Here is a 26,940-nt window from a genome sequence, read left to right on the forward strand (position 1 = left end):
CCTTGTGCACCAGTCGCTGAAAGTAAGCATGCAGGTGCAGCAGGCAGTTAAGAAGACAAATGGTATGTTGGCCTTCATAGCGAGAGAATTTGAGTACAGGAGCAAGGATGTCTTGTTGCAATTATACAAGGCCTTGGTGAGACCACATCTGAAGTATTGTGTGCAGTTTTGGTCTGCTTATCTAAGGAAGGATGTTCTTGCTATGGAGGGAGTGCAACATAGGTTCACCAGACTGATTCCTGGGATGGCAGGACTGACATATGAAGAGAGATTGGGTCAATTAGGCTTATATTCGCTGTAGTTTAGAAGAATGAGAGGGGATCTCATAGAAACCTACAAAATTCTAACAGGACTGGACAGACTAGATGCAGGAAGGATGTTCCCAATGGCGGGGGAGTCCAGGACCAGGGGTCACAGTCTAAGGATAAGGGGTAAGCCATTTAGGACTGAGATGAGGAGGGATTTCTTCACCCAGAGAGTGGTGAACCTGTGGAATTCTCTACCACAGAAAGCAGTTGAGGCCAATTCATTAAATATATTCAAGAAAGAGTTAGATATAGTTATTAGAGCTGAAGGGATCAAGGGATACGGGGAGAAAGTGGGAACAGGGTAATGAGTTTGGATGATCAGCCATGATCGTATTGAAGGGTGGTGCAGGCTCAAAGGGCTGAATGGCCTACTCCTGCTCCTATTTTTCTATGTTTCTAAGATGTAGCCTGGCGGTTGTTGGTTGTCTGTAGATGATGCAATGATCAGATTGTGGTTAGATCAGAATATTAAATGAGAAAAATAGATTATAAGGAGATACAGATGCATTTGATACACAGATGTAACTTAATACAGATAAAGATAGTGTTATGTAACACCAAGCATGTGCACACCATGCAGGGTTATGAACTTAAAACTGTAAGACTTGAATGGGAGAAAGACCTAGATGTCAGAGTCGTAGTCGTGGGATGTGGATCACTGACCGCACTACTGGTGCCATAAGGTTATAGGAGAAGCAAATAGAGTACGAGGAGATATTATCAGGATGATCAGGTACAAAACAGAAACACTGTACTGTCAGTGTGTAAGACTTGTTAAGCCTCATTGAGAATATTGTGCCTGGATTTGGTCCCTTCACAGTGTGGGTAATATGGAGACCCTGGAATAAGTTGAGATGACGGCCCCTATATTGATACCTAATTTAAAAACCCTTATTACAATAGGCTTTGAGAGCTGGGAGAGGGGGTGGTGTTTGCTCCAGAAAAGCATAGACTTTGAGACTTGATAGAAGTCTTTAAAATAATGTAAGGATATAATCTGTATGTAGATAGACAGTTTGATAAGTTAGGGAGGACAAGAAGAGATGTGTAGAAGTTATGTAAGCATTGAACTAGGCTAGATGTCTAGTATTTGATCATCCTGATAATATATCCTAGTATTCTATTTGCTTCTCCTATAGCCTTATGACACTGGTAGTGCACTGTCAGGTGGTAATTATTTTCAGAAAGTTGTCAACCTTTGGAACAAGTTACTGGCTCGCCCAGTGAGAGCAGATCTGCTGCAAACGTTCAAAAGAGAGCTGGATGAGTTCTTACTGTGGTTTCCATCACAGCATATAAATGGTAGGTTGGTTTTTGGGAGGTTATCCAGTTACTTTGATTCCATGGAACTTTATTTGATTGCCTTTTTTCCCCATAAACTCACCTGGTGTTTTTCTCTCTTTTTTTGCTTTTCTGGGGAGACTGAATAGCTGGCAGGTGAGGGTCGTGCTTGGATGGAGGTCATGATGTACATTAATGTACTAAGACATTGTGGGGCAGGCTTGATGGACCAACTAAGTTTTTTTTTTTCTCCTGTTCTCCCTTTTCATATGTTTGTAAGATCAGTGGGAACATTTGATCAGTATTTCTGCACCAATATCTGTTTTTTCTCCCCCCATTTAAATGGTCAGTAACCTTTGGGGAAATGATCTAACCACTACCATTTTCCTCCTACTACCATAACAATATATCACAATGGATCCACATGCACTTGGGATTTTTTGAAGGAAGGAGAAGAAAACCCAAATGAAGGATCCTAGGGAGCTCGGGTTGCACCAGAATCATGCTGCACTCACTCATAGGTATACTCATAGCTGCTCTGTGAAGTACTGCATCATGGTTCTTTGTTGGTTGAGTTTATTTTAATTTTTCAGCCATTATGCACCAAACAGAACTATTTTAGTATCTGTACAACAAAGGTAAAGATGAAATTACATAAGAACATACGAATTAGGAGCAGGCGTAGGCCACTCGGCCCCTCGAGCCTGCTCTGCCATTCAATGAGATCATGGCTGATCCGATTGTAACCTCAACTTCACGTACCTACCAATCCCCGATAACCTTTTTCTCCCTTGCTTATCAAGAATCTATCTACCTCTGCCTTAAAAATATTCAAAGACTCTGCTTCCACCACCTTTTGAGGAAGTGAGTTTCAAAGACTCACTACCCTCAGAGAAAAAATTTCTCCTCATCTCTGTCTTAAAGGGGTGATGCCTTATTTTTAAACAGTGACCCCTAGTTCTAGATTCTCCCACAAGAGGAAACATCCTTTCCACATCCACCCTGTCAAGAACCCTAATGATCTTGTATGGTTCAATCAAGTCGCCTCTTACTCGTCTAAACTCCAGCAAATACAAGCCGAGCCTGTCCAGCCTTTCCTCATAAGAAAACCCGCCCATTCCAGGTATTCGTCTAGTAAACCTTCTCTGAACTGCTTCCAACACATTTACGTCCTTCTTTAAATAAGGAGACCAGTACTGTACACAGTACTCCAGATATGGTCTCCCAATGCCCTGTTTAACTCAAGTATAACCTCCCTACTTTTGTATTCAATTCCCCTCTCAATAAATGATATTCTATTAGCTTTCCTAATTACGTGCTGTACCTGCATACTAACCTTTTGCAATTCATGCAATAGGACACCCAGATCCCTCTGCATCTCAGAGCTCTGCAATCTCTCCTGAAATAGATAATATGCTTCTTTTTTTATTCTTCCTGCCAAAATGAACAATTTCACATTTTCCCACATTATACTCCATTTGCCAGATCTTTGCCCACTCAGTTAACCTATCTATATCCCTTTGTACCCTCCTTATATCCCCTTCACAACTTATTTTCCTACCTATCTTTGTGTCATCAGCAAATTTAGCAACCATACCTTCGGTCCTTTTATCCAAGTCATGTATAGAAATTGTAAAAAATTGAGACCCCAGCACAGATTCCTGTGGCCCATTTATGGATACTCTTTGTTTCCAGTTAACTAGTCAATCTTCTATCCATGCCAATATGTTACCCCCTACACCATGAGCTTTTATTTTCTGCAATAACCTTTGATGTGGCACCTTATCAAATGCCTTCTGGAAATCTAAGTACAGTACATCCACTGGTTCCCCTTTATTCACAGCACATATTGCTTCTACAAAGAACTCGAGTTAACTCCAATAAATTGGTTAAACATGATTTCCCTTTCAAAAACCATGTTGACTCTGCCTGATTACCTTGAATCTTTCTAAGTGCCCTGCTATAACGTCTTTAATAATCGTTTCTAACATATTCCCTGTGACAAGCTAACTGGCCTGTAGTTTCCTGCTTTCTCTCTCCCACCCTTTTTGAATAAAGGAGTTGCATTTGCTATTTTCCAATCTAATGAAACCTTCTCCAAATCTAAGGAATTTTGGAAAATTAAAATCAATGCATTAACTATCTCATTAGCCACTTATTTTAAGACCTTAGGATGAAGTCCATTAGGTCCTGAGGACTTGTCAGCCCGCAGCTCCAACAATTTGCTCAGTACCACTTCCCTAATGATCGTAATTTTCTTGAGTTCCTCCCTCTCTTCCATTTCCTGATTTACAGCTATTTCTGGAATGTTGTATCCTTTATCATGAAGACCACTGCAAAATACCCGTTCAATTCATCTGCCATCTCATGTTCCATTGTTAATTCCCCAGACTCACTTTCTATAGGTCCAATGCTCACGTTGTTAACTTTTCTTTTTAAAATATCTATAGAAACTCTTAATATCTGTCATTATGTTTCTAGCTACCTTTCTCTCGTATTCTAATTTTTTCCTGCTTATCAATCTTAGTCATTCTGTGCTGTTTTTTATATTCTGTCCAATCTTCTGATTTGCCACCTATCTTTGTTCAATTAAATGCTTTTTCTTTAAGTTTGATACTATCTTTGACTTTTTTAGTTAACCATGAATGGTGGGTCCTCCCCTTGGAATTTTTCTTTCTCATTGGAATGTATCGATTCTGTGTATTCTGAAATATCCCCATAAATGTCTGCCACTGCATCTCTATTGACCTATCCCTTAACCTACTTTGCCAGTTCACTTTTGCTGGCTCTACTTTTATGCCCTCATAATTGCCCTTATTTAAGTTTAAAATACTAGTCTTAGACCCACTCTTCTCCCCCTCAAACTGAATGTAAAATTCAGTCATATGATTGCTGCTGCCTAGGGGCGCCTTCACTATGAGGTCATTAATTAATCCTATCTCGTTGCACAATACCAGGTCTAGTATAGCCTGTTCTCTGGTTGGCTCCAGAATGTTCTGTTCTAAGAAACTATCCCGAAAACATTCTATGAACTCCTCATCTAGGCGATCTATACCATCTGATTTTTCCAGTCTTTATGTAGTTTCTGTTATGACCAGGTGAGAAAGGTGTCTAGGGATCTTTGCCTGTCTTTGCCTGGTCTTATTGTAACAGGGTTTAATTTTAAACACACTGCGTTTTGAGCTCCCCTTTTGTGAATCCTTGTTCACAACTTTCCAATTATAAGGCAAAGAAATGAGCACAAGCAGGCTTTCTTTGGTTTAAAGAAGAAAGATTATATTTATTAAACCTTAAACTTAAAACACTAATACTGTTCAAGCCTACGGATATACGACATGCTCACGCTAGCATGCACACGTGATATAAATGCAGATTGAGACAGAAAAGAGCAGAAGAAAAGATAAGTAGAACAGTTTGAGGCAATATCTTGTTACTGTTTCTCGAGCTCGCTGTAGTCCTTGATTGAAGATATGGTCTTGTGTTTCGTTGGAGCCCATTAGTCTTCTTAAAACCCTGTTCACGTAGGAAACCTTTTTTGAGTTTCACGTGTTTTCACAAAATTTAGTTCTGTGGGAAGAGATAGAAGCAGGCAGACAGGAGAGGAGATGTTCTCAGTCCATGAGCACACGGCATTCTTTGATTTACCACATCTTCCCAGATTTGATCCCTTGCCCCCGCTATTTAGTTTAAAACCCTCTCTACTTCCCTAGTTGTGCTGCTCGCTGGAACACTGGTCCCAGCATGGTTCAGATGAAGACCGCCCCAATGGTACAGCCCCCACTTTCCCCAGTACTGGTGCCAGTGCCCCACAAACAGAACCCACTTCTACCACACCAGTCTTTGAGCCATCCATTTATTTCTCTAATCTTATTTGCCCTACTCCAATTTGCATGTGGCTCAGGTAATAATCCAGAGATTATTACCTTTTAGGTTCTACTTCTTAATTTGGTGCCTAGCTCCTCATACTGACTATGCAGAACCTCTTTCCTTGTCCTGCTTATGTCGTTGATACCTACATGGACCACGACGACGGGATCCTCCCCCTCCCACTGTAAGTTCCTCTCCAGCCCTGAGCAGATGTCCTGAACCCTGGCACCGGCAGACAACACAGTCTTCTGGACTCTCACTGTTTACTGCAGAGAACAGTCACTATACTGTCCCAACTACCACTACTTTCCTTTTTGCTCCCCCTGCTTGAACAGCTTCCTGTACCATGGTGCCATGGCCAGTCTGCTCATCCACCCTGCAGACCTCGCTTTCATTCATACAGATTGCAAGCAAATTTTTCTCCATATTGTTAGGTTTTTAAGATTGCAGTATCCTTCATCTCAAGGCAGGTTTAAGAATTAGGAAATAACGAGAAATATAATTAATAGCTTTTCTGAAGAAACAAACTAATACAATGCATTAGATGCAGTGTCTGAGATTGGTGTCAAAATCTCAGAGGCATAGAACTCATTAAGACTGGTGAGCTGGCTACTCCCACGGCTCACCGTTGTCTTGGGTCAGACAATATAGAGTTCCTAAAGTACAACAATACAATGATATGGTTAATTATTAGATCCAAAATATCATTACCTTGTGTTGATAGGTCAGCTTGCTTTGTGGTCAGCTTGCTTCGTGGTTAAGACAGCTGCTATTACTCAGTCCGCATATCAATTAATGTTCTTTTGGTTTATTGCACTCTGGATGTTCCCCTTGCATGAGTGCTCATTGGAATTCTCTAGCTTTTAATCCCTTATCTCTTCAAAATCTTTATTGCAAAAGGAACGTATTCCCTAAATTTACAATGGAGTCCATGCAGAAATTAACATTCCATTCTTGCGCTAGCCCCTGTTGTGTTGAAGAAAGCCTGTTTGGTACATCAGTTTGTTTGTCTGAAGTGTGTTTTAATCAAGCAACTCTACACCACTTTAGCTCAATATTGTATCATTCTATGTAACGCCAACTAGCTTATTCTCTTTAATAATCTATAGGTGTTTACGCATATTAGTTAACAGACAATGTCTTGAATATCAATCACATTGATGGTTTTGGTCTTTAGTATTTTGACCATATTGGCAACTATATGTGCCAGAAAAATTGCAAACCAATTTTTCTATAAAATTATCAGATTATTTCACTTACGGGTTCCTGAGAAGTAGGTAGTTGAATGCTCAACAATTTGTAATTTTTTTATCCATATGGCAGAGACATATAAAAGTTTGGCTTTATATAAGTTACTTATTTAAGTAACCAGCATCCTTGTGATTAAAAAAAAAATGCATACATACCAGCTATCCTTTCTCCCCAGACTGAAACAAGTCTACCAAATATTTTCAGTTAGTGAATATTATTGATCAGTAATGCAATAAAGTTATATTAGGAACTTAATCTGCAATTAAAAAATGTTGCATGAAATTCTGTTTTACCCAATTGTAGAATATTCATGCTCAATATTAGGCTCTTGGGACTGCTATAAAAGTCATTATACTTTGTGCAAAATTACTAGACCATCACTCTAGAACAGACATTGTAACACAGAATTGACTGCTGAGGATCACATTACATGGAAGGTAGATGAGTGAACTGTATTTGAAAGATTAATAATATCTTATGTCAGCAATGTTACAATCAGCATTCAAACTCTCTAAGTAAAAAAGAAACCATACAATCTGTATCCTAGGGTCAAAGACAAAGAAGGCTTGACGCAAGAAAACTACGTAAAGAAAAGGAAGAAGCAGAGAGGCAACAAATAGATATAGAGGAAGCAAAGTATATGGCACAGAAAAGAAAAGAAAGCCTGGAACGGGCTAAAATGCTGCTTTTCTATCAGACTGATAGAGTGAAAGGACTTAATGTACAGTATGAATTTTTTGTTTAAATTTTATTTAATTCTTTTAAATATAAAAAATCTTTAGCAATAACATTTCTATTTAAAGATAATATAAACATAATTATTATATTATGTTCTTGAAATTTTCAGAATTGCAATATAATCCTCTAATAATAGTCTTTCACAACAGTATGAATCTTTGGTAATATAGTAACTACTCAATCCTCACTTGATTTGATTTCAACATCACTCGACTGCAATTTGTAACATTTTCATTTATTGAGAGAAACAATAAGGTTATTTATCTTGTGCAGCATTCCTCAATTTTGATATCGGGTATCCTCCAGGTCATGCATAAGTAAGCCTAAGCTGCCTAGGAAGAGCACAAACCTGGTTTGATCCCTTAGATGTAATTCATTTTGGTGGAAGAATGAGGAGAGGCAATATAAATTAGAGGGTACAATTCTAAAGGGGGTGCAGGAGCAAAGGGGCCTTGGGGTATATGTGCACAAATCGTTGAATGTGACACGGCAAGTTGAGAAAGTGGTTAATAAAGCGTATGGAATCCTGGGCTTTATAAATAGGGGCATAGAGTGCAAAAGCAAGGAAGTTATAAACCTGGATACAACACTGGTTCATCCTCAACTGGAGTATTGTGTCCAGTTCTAGGCACCACACTTTAGGAAGGATGTGAAGGCATTGGAGAGAGTGCAGAAAAGATTCACGAGAATGGTTCCAGGGTTGAGGAACTTCAGTTGATAGGTTGGAGAAGCTGGGTCTGTTCTCCTTGGAGAAGAGAAGATTAAGAGGAGAATTGATAGAGGTGTGCAAAATCATGAGAGGCCTGGACAAAGTAGATAGGGAGAAGTTGTTCCCATTGGCTGATAGATCTGGAGCCAGAGGACACCGATTTATGGTGATTGGCAACAGTGGCATGAGGAAAAACATTTTTATACAGCAAGTGGTTAGGATCTGGAATGCACTTCCTGAGAGTGTGGTGGAGGCAGTTTCAATCAAGGCCTTCAAAAGAGAACTGGATAATTATCTCAAGAGAAAAAACTTTCAGGCCACAGGGAAAATGCAGGGGAGTGGGATTAGGTGAGTTACTTTTGCAGAGAGCCAGCATGGACATGACAGGCTGAGTAGCCTCCTTCTGTGCTGTAACTATTCTATGATTCTGTTTTCTGATGTCATGAGGCTACGACATTTGATTTTTCCTTCTTGTGAAATATAGGCCGGAATTTTACCAGCTCTCTGGAGACGAGGTGAGAGGGTTGGTAAAATGGCAGCAGAGGGCATCATGGGGGAAGCCCAAGGTCTTCCTGCTGCCATGGCATATTTCCAGGAACGGCTGCGGTACCGTCACCCACCAACCGGAGACTGGTGGTCAATTAGTTCAATTAAGTGGGCAATATATGGCCACTTTTTACCCCTGCTGGCATTTTACTAGCATCGGGATAGGTCCCACCCCATCAGGAGACTGCCAGGTATATCAAAGTGGCCCCCCAGCTGTTTCCCACTTGTGGGGGGGTGCAGTGATAATGGCCGCCCCTGCGGCTCTAACACTGTTGCTGGAGGATTCACCCCTCCAATCGCTGGGGTCTGCCTGGCCCCAGCACATTAAATGAAAAATCTTATTTAGCCGTTGAGGGCGCCTCAACATGGAGGCGCCCTCTTCTTCCTGCAGCCTCAGCTGTGGCCACCTCTATGGGTTACGCTGCCAAGGCTGCCAGACTGCCTGCCCTCTGATTCAGCCAGCAGCTCTGAGAGGCAAGCTGCCGTCCTCAAGCAGATGGCAGTCCCGGCAGTGGCCTCTTAATTGGCCGCCAGTGGTAAAATCCACCCCCCCCACCAGGTCCTGCCATCCACCCGCTTTCGGTCCAGGCGGCAGGACTACCTACCTTTTGGGAAAACCCAGCCCATAAAGGTGTAATCCTGAGCTGGTTCTCTGGAGGGAAATTAAAATATCAGTAGCAACTTAGTGCCGCCTGGAATCCTACTGCCTACCCACAGAATTGGATGTTAATTTTCTGTTTTCAGCATGTGGGTGGGACACCTGCTAAGAGACAGTGGGATCCTGCTTTAAATATGTAGATTGGGCCCTACTGCAAATTTAGACTGAGGAATGAGCGCGGAGAAGCAGTGGTGCCTTGCTTGCCAGATTAAATCTTTCGGGAACTGCATTGAAGACCTGCAGGGTCACATGGTAAGTTGGTTTTTTTTATGGTTTCTTGTGGGCGAGAAGGGGCTGGTGTGCTCCTCTGGGCCCCATGAGGAAAACTTGAGTCGCCCCTGGCCTGACATTTCCTTCTTAACCCCCTCCCCACCCCAAACATGAGCTCCCTCCAAAGGATTTACTTTAGTCTTGGTGACCTTTCTCCCAGGTCCCTATTAACAGCCAGGGAATGGATCTAACCAGGTTTGGCAGGTGTCCAACAAGCTCCATTTGAATGAGGCCAGGAAGTTAAAATCCCTGTTCTTGCCCTTTGATAAAACTGTCCCCCTTGTATTTGTTTTTCTAAAAGAGACAAAAACATGATAGCTACATGATAACCACAATCTAACCATAAATATAGAGACAAAAAGATAAGAGCTCACAATGTGGAGGATGCTTCACTCAAAGAATGAGGATGACTCATTCAGCATCTTCCATGTACTGTAGAAGTCTGACCTAATAGTTCTCTGGAAGACAAAGTTTGGCTGGCTCAGTCTTAATTAAATATCTGAGTTGAAACCAGGCAAGCCAAATTACAAATTACCGTCAGCTCCTAAGATCAACATTAATGTTGGTAAAGCATATATGAAAATTGATCTAAGAGCAGATTAACAGGTGCCATCTAAAGTGTCTTTCTTAAAGCTAAACTAAGATGTACTCTTAGACCTAATGCAATAGTCTTCCACACTACCCGAAAATTTCCTACCTGCAAGGTGACAACAATACTAACCATTTTACCTATATTTATTTGGAAATAGCAGACTTCCAGTCATATAAATATCATTTGGTTAAAAAAAGTGTCTAAGTTTAGAAATAGACCTGTCAATACTATCAGATAAGGCTATCTGACAGTCAACTTCCAATTCAAATAGGGAAGAAAAGGAATTCTAATTTCTTTTTTCTTGGGAAAATTCAGAAATCCCTTTTGGTAAGAAGTAGGTTCAGGTCTGCTTTTCATATCAAATCCAGTAGATAGTCCACCATACTTCCCTGCAATTTATTCATTGCTTATCTGAAACCAAGGTAATTAATATAATTATCAAAAGTGTCATATTTACTCACTTGGTAGTACATTGGCCTATAAGTCAGAAGCTTATGGGTTCAAGTCTCACTCGGGAGGGTTTAAACTAGTTTGGCAGGGGGATGGGAACCGGAGCTACGGATCAGTGGATGGGGTAGCTGTTGAACAGGCATATACCGAGTGCAGAGAGTCTGTGAGGAAGGTTAGACAGTTGACAGGGCAAAGTTGCAGCCAGTATGATGGGTTGAAGTGTGTCTATTTTAACGCAAGAAGTGTCAGGAATAAGGGTGATGAACTTAGAGCATGGATCAGTACTTGGAGCTACGATGTTGTGGCCATTACAGAGATGTGGATATCACAGGGGTAGGAATGGATGTTGGATGTTCCGGGGTTTAGATGTTTCAAAAGGAATAGGGAGGGAGGTAAAAGAGGTGGGGGAGTGGCATTGCTAATCAGGGATAGTATCACAGCTGTAGAAAGGGAGGTCGTCGAGGAGGGTTTGTCTACTGAGTCATTATGGGTGGAAGTCAGAAACAGGAAAGGAGCAGTCACTTTGGGAGTTTTCTATAGACCCCCCAATAGGAACAGATTGGGAGGCAGATTTTGGAAAGGTGCAGAAGTAACAGGGTTGTTGTCATGGGTGACTTCAACTTCCCTAATATTGATTGGAACCTCCTTAGTGCAAATAGTTTGGATGGAGCAGTTTTTGTCAGGTGTGTCCAGGAAGGTTTCCTGACTCAATATGTAGATAGGCCGACTAGAGGGGAGGCTATGTTGGATTTGGTGCTTGGCAACGAACCAGGCCAGGTGGCAGATCTCTCGGTGGGAGAGCATTTCGGTGATAGTGATCACAACTCCCTGACCTTTACTATAGTCATGGAGAGGGACAGGAGCAGACGGGATGGGAAAATATTTAATTGGGGGAGGGGGAATTACAATGCTATTAGGCAGGAACTGGGGAGCATAAATTGGGAACAGGTGTTCTCAGGGAAATGCACGACAGAAATGTGGAGGTTGTTTAGGGAGCACTTGCTGCGACTGCTGGATAGGTTTGTCCCGATGAGGCAGGGAAGGGATGGTAGGGTGAAGGAACCTTGGATGACAAGAGATGTGGAACAGCTAGTCAAGAGGAAGAAGGAAGCTTACTTAAGGTTGAGGAAGCAAGGATCAGACAGGGCTGTAGAGGGTTACAAGGTAGCTAGGAAGGAACTGAAGAATGGACTTAGGAGAGCTAGAAGCGGACATGAAAAAGTCTTGGCGGGTAGGATTAAGGAAAATCCCAAGGCGTTCTACACTTATGTGAGGAACAAGAGGATGGCCAGAGTGAGGGTATGGCCGATCAGGGATAGTGGAGGGAACTTGTGCCTGGAGTCGGAGGAGGTAGGGGAGGTCCTAAATGAATACTTTGCTTCAGTATTCACTAGTGAGAGGGACCTGGTCGTTTGTGAGGACAGCGTGGAACAGGCTGATATGCTCGAACAGGTTGAGGTTTTTTGAATGGAAATTTTGAATGATATGAGGACAGATAAGTCCCCGGGGCCAGATGGGATATACCCAAGGATATTACGGGAAGCGAGGGAAGAGATTGCTGCGCCTTTGGCGATGATCTTTGCGTCTTCACTGTCCACTGGAGTAGTACCGGATGATTGGAGGGTGGCAAATGTTGTTCCCTTGTTCAAGAAAGGGAATAGGGATAACCCTGGGAATTATAGACCAGTCAGTCTTACGTCGGTAGTGGGCAAGTTATTGGAGAGGATTCTGAGAGACAGGATTTATGATTATTTGGAAAAGCATGGTTTGATTAGAGACAGTCAGCATGGCTTTGTAAGGGGCAGGTCATGCCTCACAAGCCTTATTGAAATCTTTGAAGATGTGACAAAACACGTTGTTGAAGGAAGAGCAGTGGATGTGGTGTATATGGATTTTAGCAAGGCGTTTGATAAGGTTCCACATTGTAGGCTCATTCAGAAAGTAAGGAGGCATGGGATACAGGGAAAGTTGGCTGTCTGGATACAAAATTGGCTGGCCCATAGAAGTCAGAGGGTGATAGTAGATGGAAAGTATTCAGCATGGAGCTCGGTGACCAGTGGTGTTCCACAAGGATCGGTTCTGGGACCTCTGCTCTTTGTGATTTTTATAAATGACTTGGATGAGGAAGTGGAAGGCTGGGTTAGCAAGTTTGCCGATTACACGAAGGTTGCTGGAGTTGTGGATAGTGTGGAGGGCTGTTGTAGGTTGCAATGGGACATTGACAGGCTGCAGAGCTGGGCTGAGAAGTGGCAGATGGAGTGCAACCTGGAAAAGTGTGAAGTCATTCATTTTGGAAGGTCGAATTTGAATGCAGAATACAGGCTTAAAGACAGGATTCTTGGCAGTGTGGAGGAACAGAGGGATCTTGGGGTCCATGTCCATTGATCGCTCAAAGTTGCCACCCAAGTTGATAGGGTTGTTAAGAAGGCGTATGGTGTGTTGGCTTTCATTAACAGGGGGATTGAGTTTAAGAGCTGCGAGGTTATGCTGCAGCTCTATAAGGCCCAGGTTCGACCTCACTTGGAATATTGTGTTCAGTTCTGGTCGCCTTATTATAGGAAGGATGTGGAAGCTTTAGAGAGGGTGCAGAGGAGACTTACCAGGATGCTGCCTGGACTGGAGGGCATGTCCTACGAAGAAAGATTGAGGGAGCTAGGGCTTTTCTCATTGGAGCCAAGAAGGATGAGAGGTGACTTGATAGAGGGGTACAAGATGATGAGAGGCATAGATAGAGTGGATAGTCAGAGACTTTTTCCCAGGGTGGAAAGGGCTATCACCAGGGGGCATAATTTTAAGGTGATTGGAGGAAGGTTTCGGGGAGATGTCAGAGGTAGGTTCTTTACACAGAGAGTGGTGGGTGCGTGGAATGCGCTGCCAGCAGTAGTGGTAGAAGCAGATACATTAGGGGCATTTAAGCGACTCTTGGATAGGTACATGGATGATAGTAGAATGAAGGGTAGGTAGTTAGTTTGATCTTAGAGTAGGTTAAAGGTTCGGCACAACATTGTGGGCCGAAGGGCCTGTACTGTGCTGTACTGTTCTATGTTCTATCCAATATGATGGCACTTACTGTTTAAACGTCCCACCCCCTTGCAGATAAGTGGAAAACCCCAGAAGCAAGTGAGGAAATTGAGCTTATTTAATAAAAGCCTGAAAACAAATTAGCTATGAGCTTTGTATCTGAGGTAGATTATTTAATCCAATTTAAATTTTGAAATGTTTCATGACCGCCAGCAGGACTGGCCATTTACTAGTATTTAAGAAAGGAGGGAGAGAGACAACGGGGAGCTACAGACCTGTTAGCTTGACATCAGTAGTAGAGAAAATGCTAGAATCTATTATAAAGGATGTGATAACTGGATACGTAGAAAATAATGGTAAGATTGGCCAGAGCCAACATGGATTTATGAAAAGGAAATCATGTTTGACAAACCTGTTGTAGTTTTTGAGAATGTAACTAGCAGAGTAGATAAGGGGAATTAATAATATAAAGTCGGTGTGATGTATTTGGATTTTCAGAAGGCTTTCCATAAGGTCCCACACAGGAAGTTAGTAAGCAAAGTTCGAGCACGTGGGATTGGGGGTAATATACTGGCACGGCTTGAGAATTGGTTAATGGACAGAAAACAGAGAGTAGGATTAAATGGGTCATTCTCAGGTTGGCAGGCTGTGACGAGTGGGGTACCGCAAAGATCAGTGCTTGGGTCCCAGTTGTTCACAATCTCTATCAATGATTTGGATTTGGGGACCAAATGTACCATTTCCAAGTTTGCTGATGACATAAAACTGGGTGGGAATTTGAGTTGTGAGGAAGATACAAAGAGGCATCAGGGGGATTTAGACAGGCGAAGTGAGTGGACAAGAACATGGCAGATGGAATGTAATGTTGAAAAATGTGAAGTTTAATCACTTTGGTAGAAAAAACAGAAATGCAGAGTATTTCTTAAATAGTGAGAGACTGGGACTGTTGATAGACAAAGCGACCTGGGTGTCCTTGTTCATAAGTCACTGAAAGTTAATATGCAGGTGCAGCAAGCAATTAAGAGGGCAAATGGTATGTTGGCCTTTATTGCAAGAGGATTTGAGTACAGGAGTAAAGAAGTCTTGCTGCATTTATCTTGTGCCTTGGTGATATGGCAACTGGAGTATTGTGTACAGTTTTGGTCTCCTTATCTAAGGAAGGATATACTTGCCAAAGAGGAAGTGCAATGAAGGTTCAGCAGACTGATCCCTGGGATGGCAGGATTGTCCGATGAGAAGAGATTGAGGAGACTGGACTTGTATTAGACGAATGTGAGGTAATCTCATTGAAGCATACAAAATTCTTACAGGGCTCGACAGGGTAGATGCAGGAAAGATGTTTCTCCTGGTTGGGAGGTACTGGGCTTTTTTAAAAATTCATTCATGGGATGTGGGCATCGCTGGCTTCGCCAGCATTTATTGCCCATCCCTAATTGCCCTTGAGAAGGTGGTGGTGAGCTTCCTTCTTGAACTGCTGCAGTCCATGTGAGGTAGGTACCACAGTGCTGTTAGGAAGGGAGTTCCAGGATTTTGACCCAGCGACAGTGAAGGGAAGGCGATATATGTTCCAAGTCAGGATGGTGTGTGACTTGGAGGGGAACTTGCAGGTGGTGGTGTTCCCATGCATTTGCTGCCCTTGTCCTTCTAGTTGGTAGAGGTTGCAGGTTTGGAAGGTGCTGTATAAGGAGCCTTGATGCGTTGCTCAGTGCATCTTGTAGAAGGTACACACTGCTGCACTGTGCGTTGGTGGTGAAGGGAGTGAATGTTTGTGGATGGGGTGTCAGTCAAGTGGGCAGCTTTGTCCTGGATGGTGTCGAGCTTCTTGAGTGCTGTTGGAGCTGCACCCATCCAGGCAAATGGAGAGTATTCCATCACATTCCTGACTTGTGCCTTTAGATGGTGGACAGGCTTTGGGGAGTCAGGAGATGAGTTACCTGCCACAGGATTCCTAGCCTCAGACCTGCTCTTGCAGCCACGGTATTTATATGGCTACTCCAGTTCAGTTTCTGGTCAATGGTAGCTCCTAGGATGTTGATAGTGGGGGATTCAGCGATGGTAATGCCATTGAATGTCAAGGGGAGATGCTTAGATTCTCTCTTGTTGGAGATGGTCATTGCCTGGCACCTTTGTGGCGCGAATGTTACTTGCCACTTATCAGCCCAAGCCTGGATCTTGTCCAGGTCTTGCTGCATTTCTATACGAACTGCTTCAGTATCTGAGGAGTCGCGAATGGTGCTGAACGTAGCGCAATCATCAGCGAACATCCCCACTTCTGACCTGATGATTGAAGGACAGTCATTGATGAAGCAGCTGAAGATGGTTGGGCCCAGGACACTACCCGGAGGAACTCCTGCAGTGATGTCCTGGAGCTGAGATGATTGACCTCCAACAACCACAACCATATTCCTTTGCATTAGGTTTGACTCCAACCAGCAGCGGGTTTTCCCCCTGATTCCCATTGACTTCAGTTTTGCGAGGGCTCCTTGATGCCATACTCGGTCAAATGCTGCCTTGATGTCAAGGGCAGTCACTCTCACCTCACCTCTTGAGATCAGCTCTTTTGTCCATGTTTCAACCAAGGCTGTAATGAGGTCAGGAGCTGAATGGCCCTGGCGGAACCCAAACTGTGCATCACTGAGCAGGTTATTGCTAAGCAAGTGCTGCTTGATGACACCTTTGATGACACCTTCCATCACTTTACTGATGATTGAGAGTAGACAGATGGGGCAATAATTGGCCGGGTTGGACTTGTCCTGCTTTTTGTGCACAGGACATACCTGGGCAATTTTCCACATTGTCGGGTAGGTGCCAGTGTTGTAGCTGTACTGGAACAGCTTGGCTAGGGGTGCGGCAAGTTCTGTAGCACAGGTCTTCAGTACTATTGCCGGAATATTGTCAGGGCCCATAGCCTTTGCAGTATCCAGTGTCTTCAGTCGTTTCTTGATATCACGCGGAGTGAATGGAATTGGCTGAAGTCTGGCATCTGTGATGCTGGGGACTTCAGGAGGAGGCTGAGATGGATCATCAACTCGGCACTTCTGGCTGAAGATTGTTGCAAATGCTTCTGCCTTATCTTTCGCACTGATGTGCTGGGCTCCCCTATCATTGAGGATGGGGATATTTGTGGAGCCACCTCCTGCAGTTAGTTGTTAGGCTGAAATCTATCGTCCCGCCGCTGAGATTGGCGGCAGGCAACAACAATGGCGGCCCGCCCGTGTGGGCCGCACATCTTGGAGCTACCACGATATTAAGATTGGTGGCTCACTTAATTAGCCGGGGCGGACAACCCCCACCCCCCCACCCGCGATGAAGGGCTTCGAGCCCTAGCTTTCAATTTACATATTTAAAGAAAAATTTTATTTAAAAAAAAATACATTTATTCTGTCCCTCTCCCACCCTTATTAAATTAAATTAATTACTTGCCCTTACCCCCGCCCCCCCAAAACACATCCCTTGCCCACCTGACCATCCCCCCCCCCCAAAGTACATAAACTTTACACTATAATCCTTCCTACCATCTCCTACACCAATGATATGAGTTTGACCCCTCTCCCCCGCCACCCCGCCCCCCTCCCGCACTGAGAAAATTACCTCCTCCTCCCTCCCCACTAGTATTCCACCTCGGTTCCCCGGACGAGGATCTGAAGGCGCGGGAGTGCCGGCCACCGGCACGAATATCGCACGAGGACAGACGGTGGGAACGGAAAGGTAATTAATTCAGTGATTTTAAATTTATTTACATATGTTAAAGGTGGTCCCGTCGCCGAGTAGTGGGGGGGCTGCCACGAGACCTCGCCACTGCCCGCAATATCGGGCCGGGCCCTCACGGCATCGGGGTGCGTGGTGGCCCTGTCCTGGAGGCACTTTCCAGCCCGCGACGCTGCGGGGTCTGTAAAATTCAGCCTACAGGCTCAGAATAAGAGGTAGACCATTTAGGACCGAGATGAGGAGAAATTTCTTCATTCAGGGGCTGGTGAATATTTGGAATTCTGTACTCCGGAAGGCTGTGGAGGCTCAGCCTACTCCGGCTCCTATTTCCTATGATTCCTATGATTTTGTGCTTGAAACCCTCCCTTGCCATTTTCCAATCATTGCAAAATTGTGATAAAATAATTGTGATACATTTTTGGGCTTGAAATTTTAAAATTTCTTTTTATGTAAAAACATAGAAGTAATATGAAGCAACATTTTTTAACTGAGGCAATTTTTGAAAACTTTTTTTGTTTGCACAAAAAGGGCTGAATTTAAGGAGCCCATTGCCGGTCCCAGTGGTAGATCTGGAAGGGGGAGCCATTCCACTAGTCACGTGGGTGGCCTGCCCACTGTGATCATGTGGCAAATACCCACTTTGCATATTGGAGGCATGGGGCCCGCCAATGACGCGGCGGGGGCGGGATGTGAGACGCCAAATACGGCATTGGATGACTCCAGAGCAGGTGCTGGCGCTATATTTAAAGCCCTGCCAGCATTGCTGCCTTGGACTCATTTGCTGCTAGCTCTTTACACTCAGACCGGTGTTGCCGTGACTCTGCACCCCCCACTCCCCAGAGACTGACCTCGCGGGATGGCTCCCAGTTTAGTGATGCTTCCCTTCAGATTTTCCTCCAGGCTGCAAGGGAAAGGCAGGAGGTCCTCTTCCCCAGCAATGGCAAGAAGAGGTCTTCCTGACTGACCAAGTAAGCCTGGACAAAAATAGCTGAGGATGTTAGCAGCTGTAGGGTTACCCCCCATGGACATGGGTACAGTGCCGCAAGAGAGTCAGTGACCTCCTTTGTTCTACCAAGGTGACTGCTCCATACCTCTCTCCTTTTTAGAGATTACAAGTGGCTCCAGAGGAGGAAACGGGACATGGAGAGGGAGGCACTACAACTGCGCTGGCAGAAGGGGTTAGGCATCACCTCATCCTGACAGATGCATGGCTGTTTCTTGGCCACAGGCCATCTTCTTTTACAAATCACCCCCATTAACTCCCCTGAGAATGGACGGGAGCATAAGCTATATTGGATACCCCAGTAGGGGACTAGGGGCTGACAGTAGCAGAACCGTCATGTTGATCTTTCTGCGAAGTATGACTATCTCCTTCTTTTCACTTGCAGGACAAGAGGGCCCATGACAGGAGGGAGACAGCCCAGACTGGGGACAGCATCCCAGATCTTTGCTGTCTCTCCACAGCTGAGGAGGAGGCATTAAAATTGGTGGGGAACCAGGGCGGCCACTCCATATCAGATGGAGACTGAAGTTTCTGTGCAAGAGAGCGAGGATTGTCTTCCATCAACATACAGTTCACTTCTGGAGGCCCACATCACATATGGTTGGCATGACGTGATCTGCATACCCTAACCCACACATGTTTGTGTTCTCTCATGCAGGTCGGCACCGCAGGAGACTCAAGCAGAAGGGGAACAACCGTTAATCTCTGAAGAGCAGCATTCAGAGGATGCACTGTCACATGACTGTCCTGCACCTTCCACCAGTGCAGATACTTTCACCTCAGTGGATTTCCGCTTGGCTGTAGAATTAGGGGCACAAGCTGGTGAGAGCACCGCACATGCACCCGAGCAGCTGGCTGAGGCTGAGACAGTCAAAGCCTCTGACAGTCAGAGGACTGTGGGTGGCCAGGCCCATGCTGAGCCCTAAGCTGATGCCGAGCCTCTCGTATCATCAGCACAGGGCATGCTGGAGTCGCAGAGAGAGGTAAGGCAGCATATGGTGGAGATGCCAGAGGCCATGCGTAGCCATGAGCGGATGATGGAGGAGTCCTTCCATTCCATTAGTGCAGTCATGTCTTAGGTATGTGAGTACATGGCTTCCTCCACTGAGAGTTTGGTGACCCTCATGGAGAGCCAGATCCCACAAATGCGCGCAGACCTGCACACCATTGCCTTGGCCATGAGCTCAACACAACAGTGGAAAGGCAAGAGAAGGACGAGGTGCCTGGAGTCTTCTCCAGCTCCTCGTCCTTCTCAGGTGAGCATGGAGGTTCAGGCTTGGAAAGGAGGAGGAGAGGCTGACTTCCACAGCTGGGGGCTCCCACCAGCGGGCTCCGTGTGGGCACCTGCACCAGTGCATGAAACCCTCAGGCAGCCAGAGGATGGCTGCGTGTTTGGTGACAGGCCTGCCTACTGCTGGGTTAATACAGGCGGCAGTGGGATAAGTCCCTTAGTTGGGCATTAATTGCCCACTTAAGTGCCTCAATTGGCGGTGGGGTAGGAAAGCCGTCCATGGGCCTTCCCTCCACCGACATCCTGCCTGATTAAACGCTCTCCATGCTTTCAAACTCACTGTGGGGGACAGCATGAAATCCAGCCCTTATAATTTGTAAAATTCCTTAAGTGAACAACAACTCTATTCAACAGCTCAACTTAGTAAGATAATATATTCTACGTTGAATAGTATAAAACACGTGTCCTTATAAGATAGCGTATTAGCTGACTTGCCAAGAGTAGCGCCATCGGAGATCTACAAATAATATGCTAAAAATGCTATATTGGCCACACAGATGTCATTCTCCATTCCATATGTCACATTCCATACCCCGCACTCTGTTTTAAACCAATTTTTAAAAAGGGGAAAAAAACCCTGGGTGTGAAATTGGACATGGTCAAGTACACAAAACAAGCGGTCTCCTGTTGGTCGCACGCTGTATGCCCATCTGATATTCAGTGTTGTAGAACTGAATATTGGGCATGGTTATATAACAGGCGTAAAATGCAATTTTGCCTGTTTCACATCCCTGGCCAATCCAATTTCACCCTTAGTGTCTTAATGCTTTCCCACCTTCTACACTGCAGTGGCTCCCTTTGCAACAGTGTAACCTCTGAATCATCATGAATAACACCACAGGGGATGTTTGGGTGTTGTGTTTAGTAGTATGTACTACTATTTGAGCATAAGGAGGGAGGGAGAAAGCAGGTAACTGCAGACTTGTCAGTTTAACAACAGTGCAGGGAACTTTCTGGAATCTGTCAACAGAAATCGAGTGACTGAACACCTGGATAGGTTTCAGCTCAACAAAGAGAGTCAGCATGGACTTGTGAAGGTTAGGAACTGTCTGACTACTCTTTGAATTTTTGAGGAAGTCACTAGCATGGTGCCTAGGGAGTGTCTGTGGTTGTTGTATATATCAACCCCAAGAAGGCACATGGATTTGGAGGTGACTTTGTGACATGAGTCAGTAATTGTTAGTGAGGTAGGAGATGGGGAATAAAGATAGATCTGAATAGTGGGATGTGACAAGTGGTCTTCTCCAGCATTCTGAACTGGGGCCTTAGCGTTTCACCATATATATATATTCATGACTTGGATGAAGGAATAGACTTGTCTGTCAAAAGTTTGTAGAATTACATTACGTTAGGAGGCACAGTAAGTTGTGTGGATGGCAGCTCGAAGTTACAAAGGGACATAGACAGATTAAGTGAGTGGGCAAACTATGGCAGATGGAACTCAATGTGATGAAGTTATCCACTGAAAAAAATCAAATCGAAATATTTTCTTAATGGTGAGAGACGAGGAGCAAAGGGATTTAGATGTACCTGTACATAAATGCACGGGTACAAAAAATAATCAAGAAGGCTAATGGAATGTCGGCCTTTATTCTCAAGGTGATTGCAATTCAAAAGTGAGGAAATGATGCTTCAGTTGTACACAGCCTTGCTCAGACTGCATCTGGAGTAAGGTTTGGGCGCAGAACCTCGGGAAAGAGTACAGTAGAGATTAAGCAGAAGAGCTTAAAAGGATAAATTATGAGGATAGTGTGCTTAAATTTGGCTTTAATTCTCGCATTTAGAAGGATGAGGGATGATCTAATCGAGGCGTTTAAAAGGATTAAGGGATACGATAGAGTAGCTACCGAGAAACTATTTCCTCTGGTGGGGAAGCCCAGAACAAGAAGGCATAACCTTAAAATTAGAGTTAGGCTGTTCATCGGTGATGTCAGGAAGTAATTCTTCACACAAAGGATATTAAAAGTCTGGAAGTCGCTCCCCCAAAAAACTGTGGATGCTGGATCAATTGAAATTTCCAAGAATGAGATTGATAGATTTATGTTAGGTAGGCGTATCCAGGGATAAGGAATAAATGTTGGTAAATGAATTGAGCTACAGATCAATGCTTCCGTCATTGGCTCTACCGTTTCTTTAACTTTTCTTTTACATTTAATGTTTATAAAATGCTTTACTATTGGGCTGTACTAATTGATTTCCCATGGCATTGCGTACGAGGATTTAAGAGCAAGTATAATCTTCAGGTGAGTTACAGTTACTGGGCTGGGGATAACTGGATTAGGGTGTGCATGCATAATTTATTCCTCATTTTAAAACCATTCATTTTGTCCTTATTTTTATATTTCTATTATAAATTCTTGTGTCCATGTTTATAATGGGAACTACTCAGGCAAATTTATCTGCTGCAATTATGCCCTCACACCGGTGTCTCTTAGAAAGAAGAAGTAATTGCAACCTGTCTAGTTTTATATAAGCAGTTTCCATTATAAATGTGGACATAGTAATTTATAATGGAAAAGGTTGATAGGAAATGTGCACAAGGAGAAAGGAACCACCGAAGATAGAAGTTGTGAAGAAAACATAGTCCCCAGCAACTCCCATTCCCCTGCCCCGTCCTCCAATCACATGCTTCTGCCAATCCCTTGTTCCATCATGCCCCCTACCTTTTCGCCTTTCCACGACCACCTCCTCTTCCGAGCACACCATTTAAAAAATATTCTTTCACAAGATGTGGGTGTCGCTGGCTAGGCCAGCATTTATTGCCCATCCCTAATTGTCCTTGAGAAGTTGGTGGTGAGCTGCCTTCGTGAACCGCTGCAGTCCATACGTGGTAGGTACACCCACAGTTTTGTTAGGAAGGGACCCAGTGACAGTGAAGGAACAGTGGATATAGCTTCAAGTCAGGATGGTGTGTGGCTTAGAGGGGAACTTGCAACTTCCCATGCATCTGCTGCCCTTGTCCTTCTAGGTAGTAGAGGTCACAGGTTTGGAAGGTGCTGTCAAAGGAGCCTTGGTGATTTGCTGCAGTGTATTTTGTATGTAGTATATACTGTCGCCACTGTGTGTTGATGGTGGAGGGAGTGAATGTTGAAGGTGGTGGATGGGGTGCCAATCAAGCGGGTTGCTTTGTCCCGGATGATGTTGAACTTCTTGAGTGTTGTTGGAGCTGCACTCATCCAGGCAAGTGGAGAGTATTCCATCACACTCCTGACTTGTGCCTTGTGGACAGGCTTTGGGGAAACAGGAAGTGAGTTACTCGCTGCAGAATTCCCAGTCTCTGACCTGCTCGTAGCCACAGTTATTATATGGCTAATCCAGTTCAGTTTCTGGTCAATGCTAACATCCAGGATGTTGATAGTGTGGGATTCAGTGATCATAATGCCATTGAATGTCAAAGGGAGATGGTTGGATTCTGTCTTTTTGGAGATGGTCATTGCCTAGAACTTGTGTGGCGCGAATGTTACTTGCCATTTTTATCAGCCCAAGCCTGAATGTTGTCCATGTCTTGCTGCATATGGACATGGACTGCTTCAGTATCTGAGGAGTTGCAAATGGTGCTGAACATTTTGCAATCATCAGCGAGCATCACCACTTTTGACCTTATGATGGAGGGAAGGTCATTGATGAAGCAGCTGAAGATGGTTGGGCCTAGGACACTACCTTGAGGAACTCCTGCAGTGATGTCCTGGGACTGACATGATTGACCTCCAACAACCACAACCATCTTCCTTTGTGCTAGGTATGACTCCAACCAGCGGAGAGTTTTCCCCCGATTCCCATTGACTCCAGTTTTGCTAGAGCTCCTTGATGCCACACTCGCTCAAATGCTGTCTTGATGTCAAGGTCAGTCACTCTCACCTCACCTCTAGAGTTCAGCTCTTTTGTCCATGTTTGGACCAAGGCTGTAATGAGGTCAGGAGCTGAGTGGCCCTGGCGGAACCCAAACTGAGCGTCAGTGAGCAGGTTATTGTTGAGCAAGTGCCGCTTGATAGCACTGTCAACGACCCCTTCCATCACTTTACTGATGATCGGGAGTAGACTGATAGGGTGCGCATTGGCCGGGTTGGATTTGTCCTGCTTTTTGTGCACAGGATATACCTGGGCAATTTTCCACATTACCGATTTCCTAATATTAGCTTTAAAAGTAATTTAGGAAAATAAACTGAACAAAAACTGCTAGAAGCTAAAATAAAACTCTGATGCATCCTTTAAAATTAGGTACATTGTACAAGATCAGTCTGCATAATTCAAATCCAGCTGAGTTTTTTTTTAAAGATTTTAGATTTTAGAGATACAGCACTGAAACAGGCCCTTCGGCCCACCGAGTCTGTGCCGACCATTAACCACCCATTTATACTAATCCTACACTAATCCCATATTCCTACCACAACCTCACCGGTCCCTATATTCCCCTGCCACCTACCTATACTAGGGGCAATTTATAATGGTCTTTGGCATGTGGGAGGAAACCGGAGCACCCGGAGGAAACCCACGCAGACACAGGGAGAACTTGCAAACTCCACACAGGCAGCACCCGGAATTGAACTCGGGTCATTGGAGCTGTGAGGCTGCGGTGCTAACCACTGTTAGTTGCACAATCTGGGCACAAAGATCCACTTTGAACCCAGGATTGGTTCCAGAAGCTGGCCGAGCGCGTCTACCCTGAGGCACAGTGTGGCTTTCGTGCAGAGAGATCGACTATTGACATGCTGTTCTCCCTTCGTCAGATACAGGAGAAATGCCGTGAACAACAGATGCCCCTCTACATTGCTTTCATTGATCTCGCCAAAGCCTTTGACCTCGTCAGCAGACGTGGTCTCTTCAGACTACTAGAAAAGATCGGATGTCCACCAAAGCTACTAAGTATCATCACCTCATTCCATGACAATATGAAAGGCACAATTCAACATGGTGGCTCCTCATCAGAGCCCTTTCCTATCCTGAGTGGTGTGAAACAGGGCTGTGTTCTCGCACCCACACTTTTTGGGATTTTCTTCTCCCTGCTGCTTTCACATGCGTTCAAATCCTCTGAAGAAGGAATTTTCCTCCACACAAGATCAGGGGGCAGGTTGTTCAACCTTGCCCGTCTAAGAGCGAAGTCCAAAGTACGGAAAGTCCTCATCAGAGAACTCCTCTTTGCTGACGATGCTGCTTTAACATCTCACACTGAAGAATGCCTGCAGAGTCTCATCGACAGGTTTGCGTCTGCCTGCAATGAATTTGGCCTAACCATCAGCCTCAAGAAAACGAACATCATGGGGCAGGATGTCAGAAATGCTCCATCCATCAATATTGGCGACCACGCTCTGGAAGTGGTTCAAGAGTTCACCTACCTAGGCTCAACTATCACCAGTAACCTGTCTCTAGATGCAGAAATCAACAAGCGCATGGGTAAGGCTTCCACTGCTATGTTCAGACTGGCCAAGAGAGTGTGGGAAAATGGCGCACTGACACGGAACACAAAAGTCCGAGTGTATCAGGCCTGTGTCCTCAGTACCTTGCTCTACGGCAGCGAGGCCTGGACAACGTATGCCGGCCAAGAGCGACGTCTCAATTCATTCCATCTTCGCTGCCTTCGGAGAATACTTGGCATCAGGTGGCAGGACTATATCTCCAACACAGAAGTCCTTGAAGCGGCCAACATCCCCAGCTTATACACACTACTGAGTCAGCGGCGCTTGAGATGGCTTGGCCATGTGAGCCGCATGGAAGATGGCAGGATCCCCAAAGACACATTGTACAGCGAGCTCGCCACTGGTATCAGACCCACCGGCCGTCCATGTCTCCGTTATAAAGACGTCTGCAAACGCGACATGAAATCGTGTGACATTGATCACAAGTCGTGGGAGTCAGTTGCCAGCATTCGCCAGAGCTGGCGGGCAGCCATAAAGACAGGGCTAAATTGTGGCGAGTCGAAGAGACTTAGTAGTTGGCAGGAAAAAAGACAGAGGCGCAAGGGGAGAGCCAACTGTGCAACAGCCCCAACAAACAAATTTCTCTGCAGCACCTGTGGAAGAGCCTGTCACTCCAGAATTGGCCTTTATAGCCACTCCAGGCGCTGCTTCACAAACCACTGACCACCTCCAGGCGCGTATCCATTGTCTCTCGAGATAAGGAGGCCCAAAAGAACAAAAGAATCTAGTTCAGTTTCTGGTCAATGCTAACATCCAGGATGTTGATAGTGTGGGATTCAGTGATCATAATGCCATTGAATGTCAAAGGGAGATGGTTGGATTCTGTCTTTTTGGAGATGGTCATTGCCTAGAACTTGTGTGGCGCGAATGTTACTTGCCATTTTTATCAGCCCAAGCCTGAATGTTGTCCATGTCTTGCTGCATATGGACATGGACTGCTTCAGTATCTGAGGAGTTGCAAATGGTGCTGAACATTTTGCAATCATCAGCGAGCATCACCACTTTTGACCTTATGATGGAGGGAAGGTCATTGATGAAGCAGCTGAAGATGGTTGGGCCTAGGACACTACCTTGAGGAACTCCTGCAGTGATGTCCTGGGACTGACATGATTGACCTCCAACAACCACAACCATCTTCCTTTGTGCTAGGTATGACTCCAACCAGCGGAGAGTTTTCCCCCGATTCCCATTGACTCCAGTTTTGCTAGAGCTCCTTGATGCCACACTCGCTCAAATGCTGTCTTGATGTCAAGGTCAGTCACTCTCACCTCACCTCTAGAGTTCAGCTCTTTTGTCCATGTTTGGACCAAGGCTGTAATGAGGTCAGGAGCTGAGTGGCCCTGGCGGAACCCAAACTGAGCGTCAGTGAGCAGGTTATTGTTGAGCAAGTGCCGCTTGATAGCACTGTCAACGACCCCTTCCATCACTTTACTGATGATCGGGAGTAGACTGATAGGGTGCGCATTGGCCGGGTTGGATTTGTCCTGCTTTTTGTGCACAGGATATACCTGGGCAATTTTCCACATTACCGATTTCCTAATATTAGCTTTAAAAGTAATTTAGGAAAATAAACTGAACAAAAACTGCTAGAAGCTAAAATAAAACTCTGATGCATCCTTTAAAATTAGGTACATTGTACAAGATCAGTCTGCATAATTCAAATCCAGCTGAGTTTTTTTTTAAAGATTTTAGATTTTAGAGATACAGCACTGAAACAGGCCCTTCGGCCCACCGAGTCTGTGCCGACCATTAACCACCCATTTATACTAATCCTACACTAATCCCATATTCCTACCACAACCTCACCGGTCCCTATATTCCCCTGCCACCTAC

General features: G+C 44.6%; 1 protein-coding gene across 3 annotated transcripts in view; it reads left to right on the plus strand.

The window, feature by feature from the left end:
- Positions 1–26,940, plus strand: part of cfap210 (cilia and flagella associated protein 210) — a 113,935-nt gene that overhangs the window by 37,590 nt on the left and 49,405 nt on the right. For all 3 annotated transcript variants that reach the window (XM_068034561.1, XM_068034562.1, XM_068034563.1), the window contains one exon: positions 7,255–7,428. In XM_068034561.1, coding sequence (XP_067890662.1) covers positions 7,255–7,428 — 174 coding nt within the window. The remainder of the gene's footprint in view (positions 1–7,254; positions 7,429–26,940) is intronic.

The sequence above is a fragment of the Heterodontus francisci genome, chromosome 7, assembly GCF_036365525.1.
Source record: "Heterodontus francisci isolate sHetFra1 chromosome 7, sHetFra1.hap1, whole genome shotgun sequence".
Taxonomy (NCBI): domain Eukaryota; kingdom Metazoa; phylum Chordata; class Chondrichthyes; order Heterodontiformes; family Heterodontidae; genus Heterodontus; species Heterodontus francisci.